At 41.6% G+C, this 14,759-nt stretch overlaps 1 protein-coding gene across 1 annotated transcript; it reads right to left on the bottom strand.

Moving 5' to 3' along the window:
* Window positions 1–5,003: 5,003 nt before the first annotated feature.
* Window positions 5,004–6,382, bottom strand: DIRAS3 (DIRAS family GTPase 3; the record flags this gene model as incomplete). Its single annotated transcript, XM_045482417.1, is given in 1 exon segment — window positions 5,004–6,382. A coding segment is annotated over 1 exon segment (732 nt), but the record flags the coding sequence as incomplete, so codon positions are not given.
* Window positions 6,383–14,759: the final 8,377 nt, after the last annotated feature.

The following is a 14,759-nucleotide window of genomic DNA, read 5'->3' on the forward strand; positions in this document are numbered from 1 at the left end:
AGGTGCCCCATATACGTGATATTCTAATTCACACTGTATTAAAGTTTATAAAAGTGAAAACTGGCCATTCCTATCTTCAAAGCCAATGTCAATGATCAATTATTTCAATATCCTTTTAGAAGAATTTTCTATTATGTACATACAACCACACAGACACATACACACATTAACCCTCACACATGAGCCAACTCAAAATAAATCTTGGAGACATTATGTGATGACTCATATAAACCTCATCATTTTAATAGAGTTGAACCCATATCGAAGGTCATTTAGGTAATTTCCAATCTTTTGTTAATAATAGCAAAAAGCTAATATTTGTGGATTGCTCATAATGTGCCAGGCCGTATTCTAAGTGCTTTGTGTGTATTAACTAATTTAATACAGTCATCCTGGGGAGAAGCTATTACCATCACCCCCACCTTACATTTGAGGAAAACAACACCTTGAGAATGTCAGTACTTGCTCCACAAACAAGAAGTGGCAGAAATGAGACTCACACCCAGGTAGACTGTACAATGCTATAACATACATCTCTGTCTACAGTTTTGTGCACATTTGTCAGAATAGCTGGCAAATAATGGCCCTTGAGAAAAGCAGCACTGCAATCAAATTGCATCTTTTTTTTAATGTTTATTTATTTATTTTGAGAGACAGAGACAGACCATGAGCAGGGGAAGAGCAGAGAGGAAGACACAGAATCCGAAACAGGCTCCAGGCTCCGAGCCGTCAGCACAGAGCTGGACGCGGGGCTTGAACTCACAAACCGTGAGATCATGACCTGAGCCGAAGCCGGACGCTCAGCTGACTGAGCCACCCAGGCGCCCCCAAATTGCATGTTTATAAGGTCGATATGATAGCAGGGTGGGGAATGCACCCACATACAGTACCATTCACACTGTGCTGTACATTTTTATCTTCCTCCCTATCTCATTTGTTGGATTACAAGCTTCTTTTTTAAATTCTTTTGAATGTTTATTTATTTTTGAGAGAGAGAGAAAGACAGAGTGCAAGTGGGAGAGGACCAGAGAGAGAGGGAAACACAGAATCTGAAGCAGGCTCCGGGCTCCACACTGTCAACACAGAGCCCAACACGGGGCTCGAACCCACAAACCATGAGATCATAACCTGAGCCGAGGTCGGACGCTTAACTGACTGAGCCACCCAGGCGCCCCGGATTATCAGCTTCTTGAAGGCAGGGCCTCTGTCCACCAGGGCTTGGCACAGGGCCAGCATATTGCCAACTCTTAATAACATTTGTGAATGATTACTGAAAAACAGGGAAGCCTTCAGTGGGAGTGGCCTTAGGTGTTTGGGCTGGATTTGAAAGGGTGAATAAAATTGTGGTGGGCTAATAATGGAAGAAAAAGTACCTTGTGCGAAGAAAACAGTAAAAGAACAACTACACAGGATGTTTGGTGGAACAGCAAATCATCCAGGCTGGTTGGGGAAAGGGTGTGTGGCTGTGATGTGCTCACATTACCAGAAAGGAAATTTGGAGGTAGAAAGGGAATTCTAATGCTATTCAGAATTTGTGAGATCTCTTCCAGGCCACGTTTATGAAGCTGGAGGACAAAACGGATGAGCATCTATGAATACACCCACATACACCCATAATACTATTGCCAAAGAGTTAAATTTATTGAGTCTCAGTTTACAATATTGTACTGTCCCTACACCACATTTCTTTTCTCCACCTTTCCACTTCTCAGTGTCACATGGATGGCAGGTCGGTCAGTATCAGCAGCCCGGGAAAACATCATAGCAATGCAGTGGGCATATTTTCAGTTTTCATTTATTTTAGTCCTCACACACTCACTGAATTCACTGTCTGACATATTTATTTTCCCAAGCTCTGGGCCTTTGGACCCAGGTTCATAAATGTAGCTTATAGAGATGTACTATCCAAATTAACTTACAAGCACACATACCTCTCAGTGGATTTTGTTACATTTCTGTTAATCTTGAGTTTCATGAAGTTACTTAGACATCTGACGGCACATATTATTTTATATACACGCTAACATTTTTTCGACACTTGATCATTAATCCTGGTTATGTGTGTGATCGAATTCAAATTAGAAATTAGTTCTGATAGCCAGTGTGAACATACATCAGCACTGACTAGGAGGAATATAATGTAGGCCACAAAGACGAGCCACAAAAATACTTTTAAATATTCTGGCAGCCACATTTATAGAGGTAGAAAGCAACACCAAAATAGTTTAAATAATACACGTCATGTAACCCCCCATACCTAAAATATTATCCTTTCAGCATGTAATAAATATTAAAAAGTATGAGCTATTCTACATTCACTCTTTCTGTAGTTGAATCCAGGGTACATTTACTCTTGTCCATCTCACTTGGGACTAGCCACATTTCAAGTGCAGACATCACATAAGGCCAGAGTTTGCTATGTTGGACAGGACAAAAATGGAACTTACAGATTCTAGCTCCTTTGAATAACACTATTAGCTCAAAGAATGGTTAGAATGGCTGATATCCTCCTTGCTCCCATCTAAGGGTAATATGTAAAGTTTCTCACTTATGATTTTTTAGAAGAGACCTAAGAGATGACCATGTCCCCAATTTTTTATTTTGGTCAAGGAAGCTGAGACTCATGACGGTGCGGGTGGGCTGGGGGAGGACTAGACCGTTGGCTTGCACTGTTTCACACCACCTCATTCAGCCCCGCTCCTGGCAGGTGGAGAGGGAGGCTCAGCTCCCCGCCAGCCACCTGCTGACAACCCTGGAAGGGGACTGAGAGCATTAACTCCCTGCTCAGCCCCATGGACATCACCCTGCCAGCGGGGAAAGGATGGGGGCATCTGCTGGGTTAGGGGCTGGGATGGGGGCGTCTATCTGGGATAGACGATTATTCGCTCCTTGCTCTGTCCTGTTGTCCAGCACCAGGAGGGGACGTCAGAACACTACCATCTGCTTCCACAGGGCAGGGTATTGTGAGGTGGAAGACCAGCTCTCCCTGGGGGGGAGGAGGAAGAGCAGGGGTTTGGCTGCTGGTGTTGGATATTCAGGTACGTATTACCAAAAAGATTTTCTATTATTAAACCACTCTTTTTCCAGTGCTTTGGCTAGGGAAAGAAAATGTGCCCTTTTGGGTCTGTGCCTGTTGGTAGCTTTGACCTGGATGCATTCTACAGTGCATGAATGGAGACAATAAGAAAACTCAGAGAAATCATCGTCACGTCGTTTCTTACATCCCCAGGCTCCTAGGACATTCACTTCTTCCCATCTTTAAATATTCTCCTTTTCTTGTTTATTGTGTTATGTCCAGGGATTCTTTAGTGCAGAAGAATAGGGGAGTTACTCTACCTTGGCTGGAACCAGAAATCTGCTAACTGTCAGCAACACTTTCTAATCCTCATCTTATTCTATTAAAAAAAATTTTTTTTGCTATGATAGAGTACACACTTTCCCTTGAAACTCATTTCTCCTTCAACATTTATTACTGTACATTGTGAATTTCCTCCTATTTCTTGGTCATTTTTAAAGTTTTATTTATTTCTTTTGAGAGAGAGAGAGAGAGAACCAGTGGCGGAGGGGCACAGAGTGGGGATGGAGGATCGGAAGCAGGCTCTGTGCCGACAGCAGAGAGCCCAATGTGGGGCTCAAACTCACAAACCATGAGATCATGACCTGAGCCCAAGTCCTACGCTTAAACGACTGAGCCACATAGGCGTCCCTCTTTTGGTCACTTCTAAGTGTCCTTTGTAGTTTTCTCTAGGTCAGTAGCTTTCTAGGGTGCTTGTGTTCCCTTAGGATTCTGTCCTAAACCCTTTAATCTTGCCTTTTTTTCCCCTCCATAGTCTTACCACCAGCTGTATGCTGAAAACTCATCATCTCCAGCCACCAATCCCAGTCTAATTCCCACTGGAAAGCTCCACCTGGCTATCCTAGCAACCATCTTATCCAAAATATAACTTATTATCTTCTTGTGCATGTGCAAATAGATCTTCCCTCAAATCTGCCTTCTGTTTATGATTACTTTTCAACAGTGTGCTTTTTCCCTAAAAATCAAGCTATAAGAAGCTACTTTTTTTTTTTTAATGTTTGTTTATTTTTAAGAGAGAGAGAGATAGAGATGAGCGGGAGACACACAGAGAGAGAGGGAGACACGCAGAGAGAGAGGGGAACACAGAATGTGAAGCAGGCTCCGGGCTCTGAGCTGTCAGCACAGAGCTGGACACAGGGCTCAAACTCACAAGCCGTGAGATCATAACCTGAGCCGAAGTTGGATGCTTAACTGACTGAGCCACCCAGGTGCCCCTGTAAGAAGCTACTTTTAAAAACACATAAATTGTTCAATAATAAATATATCATGGGGAAAAAATTTACCAGATTAAGAACCTCCTTTCCCCAACTAAAAATAAAGACACTCAAAAGGATATGTATAGTATTCACTCAAAAAAAAAAATCATGTTCAGATATAAAATTGATCTTTAAAAAAAAAATTTTTAATTAAAAAAAATTTTTTTATTTATTTTTGAGACAGAGAGATACAGAGCATGAGCAGAGGAAGGGCAGAGAGACGGAGACAGAATCTGAAGTAGGCTCTAGGCTCTGAGCTGTCAGCACAGAGCTGGACACGGGGCTTGAACTCACAGACTGTGAGATCATGACCTGAGCTGAAGTTGGACGCCCAGCTGACTGAGCCACCCAGGTGCCCCTAAAATTAATCTTTTTAAAATAACTCCCTTAAGGAGGAACTTCTCAAATTTCACATTCCACCATTTCCCCTACCCTCCTTCCCCCTCCCCACTCCCTACATCTAGCATTTCTGGAGGGAAGACTTTTGAAGCAGCCAAAGGCTGCTTTTTGCCACCTTTTTATCTCTGGGACAGCAACAGAGTGAGCATCCTCTTCAGAGGTGCCTGGAGTTCCTTTGGATGTCAGTCCTGGAAAGGTTATGGATATAAACCAGCTCTGCATGGTGGGGACTCCTTAACCCCCACCCCCATGGTGGGGCAGTGGGGGCACCCCTGCCCCCACTGGCTAATTTCAAGAGGGAATAAGCTTCCCTGTGTAAAATTCTTATTAGAAACCGTCCCCAGATGTGGTTGAAATTTCAATGCAATGGATATTTTTGCTGCCCAGTGAAAAAGAAATTATAAAGCTTGCAGGAAAAGCCTTAAGTCACAAAAACTGCTATGTGGAATACCCAAACATTTTTAAATGACTTAGGAAATAACTAGCACATATTTAGTAAGCAAGTTCCATTTTCACTATTTTCTCTCCCCGACCCCCAATGCTCAGCCATAGATTATCCATTTATTTATCTTGTTTAACATATCTGTCTAAAAGCTATCTGCCACAGCTTTTGTTGCAAAAATACATTTTTTAAACAATTAAGTATACAATGGAGACTTTACAGGACTTGAAATGTTTAAAAATAACATGCGATAGTTAGAGTTACGCGAAGAGCAGTGGCCTCTTCAATTCATTTCAGCATTTCATTCTTTTTCAAACATTAATCTCTACAGTCTATCCAAGTGGTCTTTCAATGCATCGTTCTCCTTTTTTTCCTCCTCCTCCAATGTTTCAACCATTTAACAGTGACACGTTACACCGGGACGGGTCCACGTTTCCGCACACTCTGGGAGAAGTTCGGGATCCTAACACCCAGAACTCACGTGATGATGTATTTACGTAGCAGCTTCTCGGCGGTCTTGGGCATCTGGGATTTCTTCTCAGGATGGTGGAGGTAGGTGGCAGGATGCTTCTCGTGCTTCAGCAGTATGTGAAACAGCTCCTGCACACCGATAGCCGTCTGGGCGGAGGCCCCTAGGAACGGGTAATTCCACTCCAAGGCGCAGGCAGCGCGGTCCCTCACCAGTCAGCTCCCAGCCGCTTTCATTGCTTTGGCTGCACACCAGTAGATAGAATACTTATTCAAGTTGTTGCTTTTGACTTTGCGGAACAGCTCACCGAAGGGCTTCAGCTCCTCCACGGTTTGCTTCTTGGTGACTGAATACACCAGGATGAAGGCAATGGCGAGGAGCTGGAGATCCAGGTAGCGGTGGCCACGGTCGGTGTCGGTGAAGTGCAGAGCCCCAAGGCTGGGTCTGCAACTCAGCACCTGGCGATAGGTCTCCTCAATGGCTGGCAGATACACATTGGGAAAGCCGCACGCTCCGCCCTCTGCACCAGCGCACTCTTGCACACGCCATACGAACCATGCGCCACGATGCCATAAGCCCTGCTCTTGCTCTGGGGCACCAAAAGAATGTGTGACAAGCAGGGCGGGCAGAGGACACAGCCACTGAACCAGCCGTGCTGAATCAGCAGTTTCTTGAAGCCAAAGCACGTATTGCTCATCGCAGGGAATTGGTGGGCAGACGCGCGCACAAATTCTTGGCACTTACCCAGCAGCAAAAGATGGTTAGGGAGGAAGAAAGGAAGAGAGAAAGATGGGGTTTAGAACCTGGAAGACTGTCCGTGTGTCTCCTTTGCTAGCTATTACCTGGGGACACTCGGCAGGTTCTCAGCTCGCTCCCCCAATCCCACCTCCTTCCCTCCACTGAGGCAGAGCCAGGCTCATTGCCCACCCATGGTAATCACAAAAGACGGTATGGGCAGTGAGGAAGAGAGAGAGGGAGCGGGAGGGAGAGAGAGGGAGAGAGAGAGAGAGGGAGAGAGAGAGGGAGGGAGAGAGAGGGAGAGAGAGAGAGGGAGAGAGAGAGGGAGGGGGGAGAGGGAGAGAGAGAGGGAGGGGGGAGAGGGGACAGGGAGAGAGAGAGAGGGAGAGAGGGAGAGAGGCAGAAAGGCGTTGGCCTTTCGTCAATTGCTATTGCTTGGAGACCTCAAGGACCCGATTCAGTAATAATGGGGGTAAGGAGGGTGTCCAAGGAGCCAGGATGCTCCTCTCTGGTGCCAGTATAGACCCATTGCCTACAACAACTGTCCTCAGAAGGTCGAGGGACGGATACTCACTTCCCGGACAAGTAGGCCTCCGGCTCTCACGCGCAACAGCCCAAACTGGTTTACCCACCGTGTCTCTTGGCATGCCGAGGTGGGGGTGGGAAGGCGGAGGGGAATATAGCTTTTACCTCTCTCCAAGGCACAACCAAGTGTGCACGCGGGCAAATTAACTGCTTCTAGAATCAGTGGTGGCGCGGGTAGGGGCAGTGGCAACAGCGAAGACCAATCACAGCCTCCCCTAGACCAATACAACCCATGTGCTGAGCCCACTAAGTGCTTGAACACCGCAGCGCAGCGCCAGCCAGAGATGGAGGGCGCAGGCTTGGAGATTGTACTTGATCATATGCAGAGGGAGGGCCAGCCGGGCGGTGTGCCTACATCTCCCACAGCGGAGGAACTGTGCGGACAGCCACAGCCGAGGGGTGGAGGTTGGAGAGAGGGGGATGAGGGAGAGACCCTGGGTTCACAGGCCCTGGCACATGCGGATGGGTAGGCTTACAGGATTTCCACTTTTAGTTCCCCGCAGGCATCTTTAACCACTTCTGTGCTCTTTGGCTACTGTAGGTTTGCCTTGCCCAAGCCTCGCTGCCTTCAGTTCACTACAGAATGACCCGCTAGAATCCTTTCCACCACCAGTGCCAGGTGCTTCGTGGTGCCTCAAACACTTTGCTCAGTAAGCATTTCTCCAACACAAAACCTGATTTTTGTCCATCCAGAAAGTCCAACTAACACACATGTTATAAGAGACTTCAGAAGCTACCTCCTGGTAGGATTACCTGTGGTTTGGAGGTTCTATGTAAGAACGTTGAGGGATGGCCTCTAAACCCAGTGATCTTAAGCAGCAGCTATGACATTTCTTACCACTGCTTATACAATAGGTTTCATTTGATCATTACCACAAAAGCTTCCTAAGAAAATTGGGGCAGGGATGTGGGCAGCCTCTAGAAGCAGACAGCCAACAAGAAAACGTGGACCTCTGGCTTACAACTGTTTCCAGCTGGAGTTTACCAACAACCCAAATGCACTTGAAAGCAGATTGTTCTCTAGAAACTGCACAGAAGACCACAGACCAGTCAACACCTTGATTTTATCCTTGATTAAGCAGAGAGCATCCAGACTTCTGACCTACAAGATTGTGAGTTCTGTAGTTGAGCATTATTTTAAGCCAGGAAGTTTGTAGTAATTTGTTACGCAAAAGAAATTTGTAATTTGTTTACAAATTTGTTTCTTATTTGCCAAAGAAGGACTAATGTAGCAGGTAAAATTACTTGTTCAAGGTTACAGGACTCATAAATGATACACATAGGCCCAAACCTACTTTTCCTAATTTTAGTTTTATTCTTTTTCTGGTGCTATCATTCTATGTCATTAATCTGATATGCTATTTCTTGCTCATTAGTAAAAAAAAATTTCCATAGCTTTTTAATTTTTACCCAAAAGTACATCCACGTTGGAGAGATCAAGGGCACATGCTTTAGCATCAGAGAATTTGGTTTAGAATGCTTATGCGTTTTTTCCCTTTTTTTCTTCTTTTGAATACACCTTAATATGCCTTTGAGCTATGTAATCTTGGAAAAATTACTTTTCGGTAGAATAGGAACAAATGCCTACGAAAAAGAATTGTGGGGAAGATTTAAGGAGCTACTGCAGAAGAATATCCACATATCCAGTCTTTCAGCATTTTAAAAATGGCTTTTGGAAGTGTCATGACCTTTTTATTTAATCCAAAGGAAAGCAGATTTCGCTTTGGAAAACATAGCAGGTTTCAGGGAGAAATAAGTTGGAGGAGGGCAGAAGAACTTAGGGGAAGGAAGAATTAGGGTGAGAATGGCAAGCCATAATGAAATTGTTGTTCATTTTTCCTAAACCACAAAACGTACTCTGCCTATTGTAATTAGAGCAACTGAAAAGTCTTTGGGAATGAAAAAAGACTAGAAAAGAGGCTCTTGAAATGATGTAGATGAATGAAGGTGACTCTGGAGGCCTCACACGAAAGAATGACAGAGAGAGAAAGAGAAAAAGACAAAGAAAAAAGAGAAAGAGGGAGAAAGAGAGAGAAAAAAAGATAGACACACACAGAAAAACTGGGAGAATGAGTGGTGGAGAGCTATATATCCCAAAGCCAAAAACTTTAAATGCTAGAAAGGTCAAATTAAAAAATTATGAAATAGAATTCACGAGGAATAATGAACATAAGAAACCGTAGCTCCTATATCCAAATCAAGGTTTCTACCTCAAAGCCAGTATAAAATATTTTACCTTAATAAAGAGACTCAGCCCAGGGAACCAACATTGCACTGGGCCAAAGATTCAAAGGAATAGACCAGACTAGAGTTCTGGAGCTAATTAGGATCCAAAGTTTGGAGATATAGCAGAAAGAGAGACAATTAAGTGAAACCAAGACAGAGATGAGTCAGATGTTGGAATAACCTGACAAGGATTTTAAAGCCATCATAGGAATTCTTCAATAATCACTTATAAATTTTCTTGAGGCAAATAAAAATTTAAAAATTCAGCGAAGAAATAAGATGTATATAAAGGATCTAAATGGAAATTATAGAACTGAAAAATACAATAATAGAAATTGTAAAAATTTCCTAAATGAGCTCCATAGTAGAATGGAAATGACAGAGAATGGAATCATTCAACTTGAATATAAAGTAATAAAATTTTTTCAGTGTAAATGACAGAAAATAACCTGGGAAAAAATAAACAGAGTCTCAAGGACCTGTGGGACAGGAACCCATATTCCACCATTTGTATTATCAGAGTCCTAGAAGGGGAGGAGACACAGAATAGATCTGAATGAGTATTGGGAAAAAATATGACTGAAAACTTTCCAAATTTGGTGAAAGATCCAAACCTACCGTTCCAAGAAGATGAAGTAATTTATCAGGATAACTCCAGGGGAATCCATGCCAAGACACATAATTAAATTCTGAAAGCTTAACACAATGAAAAACTCTTGAAAACAGCTAAAAAGAAACAACATGTGTCCTATAAAGAAACCTAATTCATTTGACAGCAGAGATCTCATTGGAAACCACAGACGGCAGAGGAAATGGCAGGACATTTGTCAGGTGCTAAAAGAAGAGAAAGGTTGGGGCATCTGGGTGGCTCAGTCGGTTAAGCGTCTGACTTTTGCCCAGGTCATGATCTCAGGGTTTGTGGATTCGAGCCCCGTGTCCAGCTCTGTGCTGACAGTGCAGAGCCTGGAGCCTGCTTCGGACTCTGTGTCTCCCTCTCTCTCTGCCGCTCCCCCACTTATTCTCTATCTCTCTCTCTTTCAAAAACAAAAAGCATTAAAAAAAAAAAAAAAAAGGAAAGAAAGAAAAGAAAGGTCAACTGCAAATTGCTCCTTCAAGAGCAAAGAGGAAATAAAGAAATGTTCAGATGAGGAAAGGCTAAGATAAAAATTTTTTTGATAATTTGTTGCTAACAAACTTGCCCTTTAAAAAGTGGCTAAAGGAAGTTTTCCAAACAGAAAAATGATAATATAGAACAATTTGGAATTTTAGAAAGGAAAGTAGAATATTAGAATAGGTAAAAATGGGGGTAAATATAATAATATATCCTTGTCATGAGTTTTTACAATCATATTTGATGATTGAACCAAAAATCATAATATCTGATGCTTGAGGTAATGGTATTAAACACTGGGGAAGGCAAAGAGACCTAAATAGAGGTAAGGTTTCCATATTTCACTCAAAGTGGTAAAATATTGATAGCAACATGTTGTGATAAGTCACATATGCATATTGTAATATCTAGAACAACAATTTTTATATAAAGAGATACACTCAAATACTCTAAAAGTAAATTAAGATGGAATTCTGGAAAATGTAGCTCACAAGAAGGTGAGAAAAAAGAAACAGAAAAACCAGAAAACAACTGATAAAATGGCATACTTAAGCTCAAATATATCAAGAATTACCTTATATATAAGTGATGTAAATACACCAGTTAAAAAAGCAGATTAGTAGAGTGGATTAAAACAAACAAACCAAAAAAAAAAAAAAAAAAAAAAAAAACACATAAGCCAATTATATGGTGTTTGGAGAAGAAATTCACTTCACACTTAATGACAAAAGTAGATTGAAAGTAAAAGGATGTTTTTACATAGTAACATAGCTTAAATGGAAACCAAAATTAAAAATACAGTATTATTTAAAATTGCTATAAAGAAAATGAAATACCATGTATATACTTAATAAAACACATCAAGGATTTGAATGCTGAAAATTACAAAGTGCTAATAACAGAAATCAAATTAAATAGATGGAGATATAATATGTTCATGTATTAGAAGATTCAACTTAGTAAAGATGTCAATCCCCTCCAAACTGATTTCTAGGTTTAACGGAATTCTTGCCAAAATCCCAGTAAGGTTTTTTGTAGACATAGACAAGCTTATCCTAAAATTTATATGGAGAGTACCTAGAATAGCTAACACTCTCTTGAAAAAGAGGTATAAAGTGAGAAGAATCACTCTATTTGATATTAAATCTTATTATATAGCCACAGTAATTATGACAGTGTAATATTGGCAGAGAGATAGATATATAAATCAATGGAACAGAATAGAGAACCCAGGAATAGGCTCACACAAATATGTTCAGCTGTTTTTTTTTTTTTTTTTTTTTGACAAAGGCACAAAAGCAATTCAATACAGAAGGATGGTCTTTTCTGTAAATGGTGCTGAGCAATTGGACATCCATGGACAAAAACACATAAGAAACAAATTCCAGTCTAAATCTCTCACCTTATAAAGTTAATTTAAAATGGATAAGAGAACTTATATATAACATGTAAAGTTAAAAAATTTCTAGGAAAAAAAGAAAATCTTTGGAATAGATCTTGACTGTGGTTATAGATACACAAACCTACATATATGATAAAATTCGATAGAATTAAATACATAAATGACTACAAGTAAAACTGGGGAAATCTGAATAAGAGCTGTGGATTGTATCGATGTTAATATCCTGTTCATAATATTGACTACAGTTTTTCAAGGTATTTAGCATTGAGACAAACTAAGTCAAAGTTACTCAGAGTCTCTATTATTTCTTATAATCGCATGCGAATCTTCAATTAGCTCAAAGTAAAAAACATTAATTTTAAGAAGCACTTGCAAAAAAACCAGAAGCAACGCAACTCTCACGGCTCCCAATTAAAGCCCAAACTCTTTAGTTTCATATTCCCAGCTCCCTGCCAACAGACCCCCAAATTCCCCTTCAAATCTTACCTTCCCTGAGCCTTCTGCACACACTGACTTAACTGGATATTCTTGGGAGTTCCGTGTGTCTGCTTCTCCAGTCAGCTCTTCCCCCAACCCAGGCCCCTTATCCACACGCCCCAGTTCCACTCCTCTTCAAGGTTCCCTTCCAACTGGAAGGAATCTCTCTGAGTTCCCAGGCACCTTTTCACCTTGTATTAAAGCTTTGTAGGTACTTTTTTCTATTTCCCACAAAGCTATTAGCTTTTCTCTGACAGGGCTGAGATTCATTAACTCTGATTTCCTCACAGGGGCTAGTAAGCACTAGTGGGTAGCACTGAGGCAACCAGTATGCTATGGGGTAACGTAGATTCCATCAAGGGGGTGTGGAAGAGCCTAATTGCTCTCCAGCCCTGTTTCCACTACCTCTTTACAGGTTAGCCTCTAACTCTATTCTCAATATCCTCAATTGATAATAGGGGCAGTACATAGCAAGTGTTGACATGTTAAAAAGCACCTTTCTCAACCACCTGGCACCGCGTAGACACTCAGAAAACGCAGCTGGAGTTTGGGGACCTGGTGTCCAGTTCCTGTTTGCTCACGTAGTAGTTGTAGGGACTTGGCCAAACCATTTGTTTTCCTTTTACATCGTTTCTTCACCTGTAAAATGGGGACAAAAGTAATTATGTTTGAGGTAAAACTAATAGACTTATTTGTGTAAAATTCAAGCAGGGTATTGCTTGTAGAATGTGAATGAGCTAACATTCATCCGAGTGTTAGCCATGACATAGGCATTACTTGAATAATTTTACATGTGTTAACTCATTTAGAACTTACTCTGAGTCTATAAAGTGGAGATTATTTTATGTCCATGTTATAAATGCGGAGACCAGGCATAAAGAGATTAAGTGGTTAATCTTAGGCTGGGAAATCTGGCTAGTTCCAGGGTTTGTGCATTTTACACCATGCTGCCTTTTTAGCAGAGAGAGTTGGTGATGTTTGGAACCCTCACAACTGGAATTTTAGAAGTCTTTTTTCTTCCGGTTTCTTTCTAGGCTCCTCCCCTCTTTAAGCTCTGTAGAAAACTAATGGCAGTTGTGTTCCCCATTCTTCACAAAGACATAGTATCTTTACAACTTTGATTTCCAGGATTGGGGTTACTTCAGAATCCCTTCCCTTACCCCATGTAGGCATCTTTTCCCATCCCTACAACTTCTCTTTCCAGCCTGACTGCTCCTACCACCTTCTGGCTACAAATAGCCCGTTGTTCACAGAGCTATCCTCTCCATAAAGAAAGGAGGCCACCAGATAAAATTCCACCAGCCCTGGGGCACCTGGGTGGCTCAGTGGGTTAAGTGTCCGACTGCCTCTCAGGTCATGATCTTGTTGTTCATGAGTTCTGAGTCAGCTCAGAGCCTGGAGCCTGCTTCCGATTCTGTGTCTCCCTCTCTCTTTGCCCCTCCCGCGCTCATACTCTGCCCCTCTCTCAAAAATAGATTAAAAAACCTTAAAAAAACAAACACTCCACCAGCCCCTGGCCCACACATCTCCTGCAGTATATTTATGCTCTTTTCTCCATCTAGGGTTAATGCTTTCGTCTGAGCCTTAGGTGCTTTTCAACTTGTGGTCCTAGGATCAAGTGTATTGGAATCACCTGGGGTTCTTGTTAAAAATACCCAACCCACGTCTACAGAATCAGAATCTATAGGTGAGACCTGGGGCGGGGCTGCAATTTATAGGCCCCTTCCTGTAATTCTGATATAGAACAAATCTTAAAACTACTCCTTCAGCGGGCGCCTGCATGGCTCAGCTGGTTAAGCATCTGGCTTTTGATTTCTGCTCAGGTCGTGATCTCATAGCCTGTGAGTTCAAGCCTCACGTTGGGTTCTGTGCTGGCAGTGCAGAGCCTGCCTTGGATTCTTGCTCTCACGTTCCCTCTTTCTCAAAATAAATAAACTTAAAAAAAAAAAAAATACTCCTTTAGAAACTTACTTGATCACTGTATTCCTTTATTAACTTTTTAATGTCTGCCGTATCAGTAGTGATGACCCCTATTTCATTTCCAATACTGGTAATTTGTGTCTTCTCTTTTTTTTCTTGGTTAGCCAGGCCAGTGGTTTATTAATTTTATTAATCTTTTCAAAGAGCCATTTTTTTGTTTCATTGATTTTTTTGTATGTTTTCCAGTTAATTTTGTTGATTTCTGCTTTGATGTTTTTCATTTCCTTTCTTCTGCTTGATTTAGTTTTAAATTGCGCTTTTTTTCTCTAGTTTTCTAAAGTGAAAGTTTAAGTTATAGATATCAGATTTTTTCTTCTTCTCTAATAAGGTCATTTCATTCTATAAATTTTGCCTAGGCACACTGCTTTCTCTACATCCAATGAAAAGTGTGTTAAGCCTCCAAATATTTGGGAGTTTTTAAAATTTATCATTCTGTTGTTGATTTCTAGTTAAATTCCACTGTGGTCTGAGAACATATCTTGTATGAATTCCAGTCTTTTATATTGGTTCAAGTCTGTTTTATGGCCCCAAATGTGGTTGTGTTGGTAAATGTTCCATATGAGTTTGAAAAAAAATGTGTATGCTGCTCTTATTGGAT

Source organism: Leopardus geoffroyi, chromosome C1, assembly GCF_018350155.1.
Source record: "Leopardus geoffroyi isolate Oge1 chromosome C1, O.geoffroyi_Oge1_pat1.0, whole genome shotgun sequence".
Lineage (NCBI taxonomy): Eukaryota > Metazoa > Chordata > Mammalia > Carnivora > Felidae > Leopardus > Leopardus geoffroyi.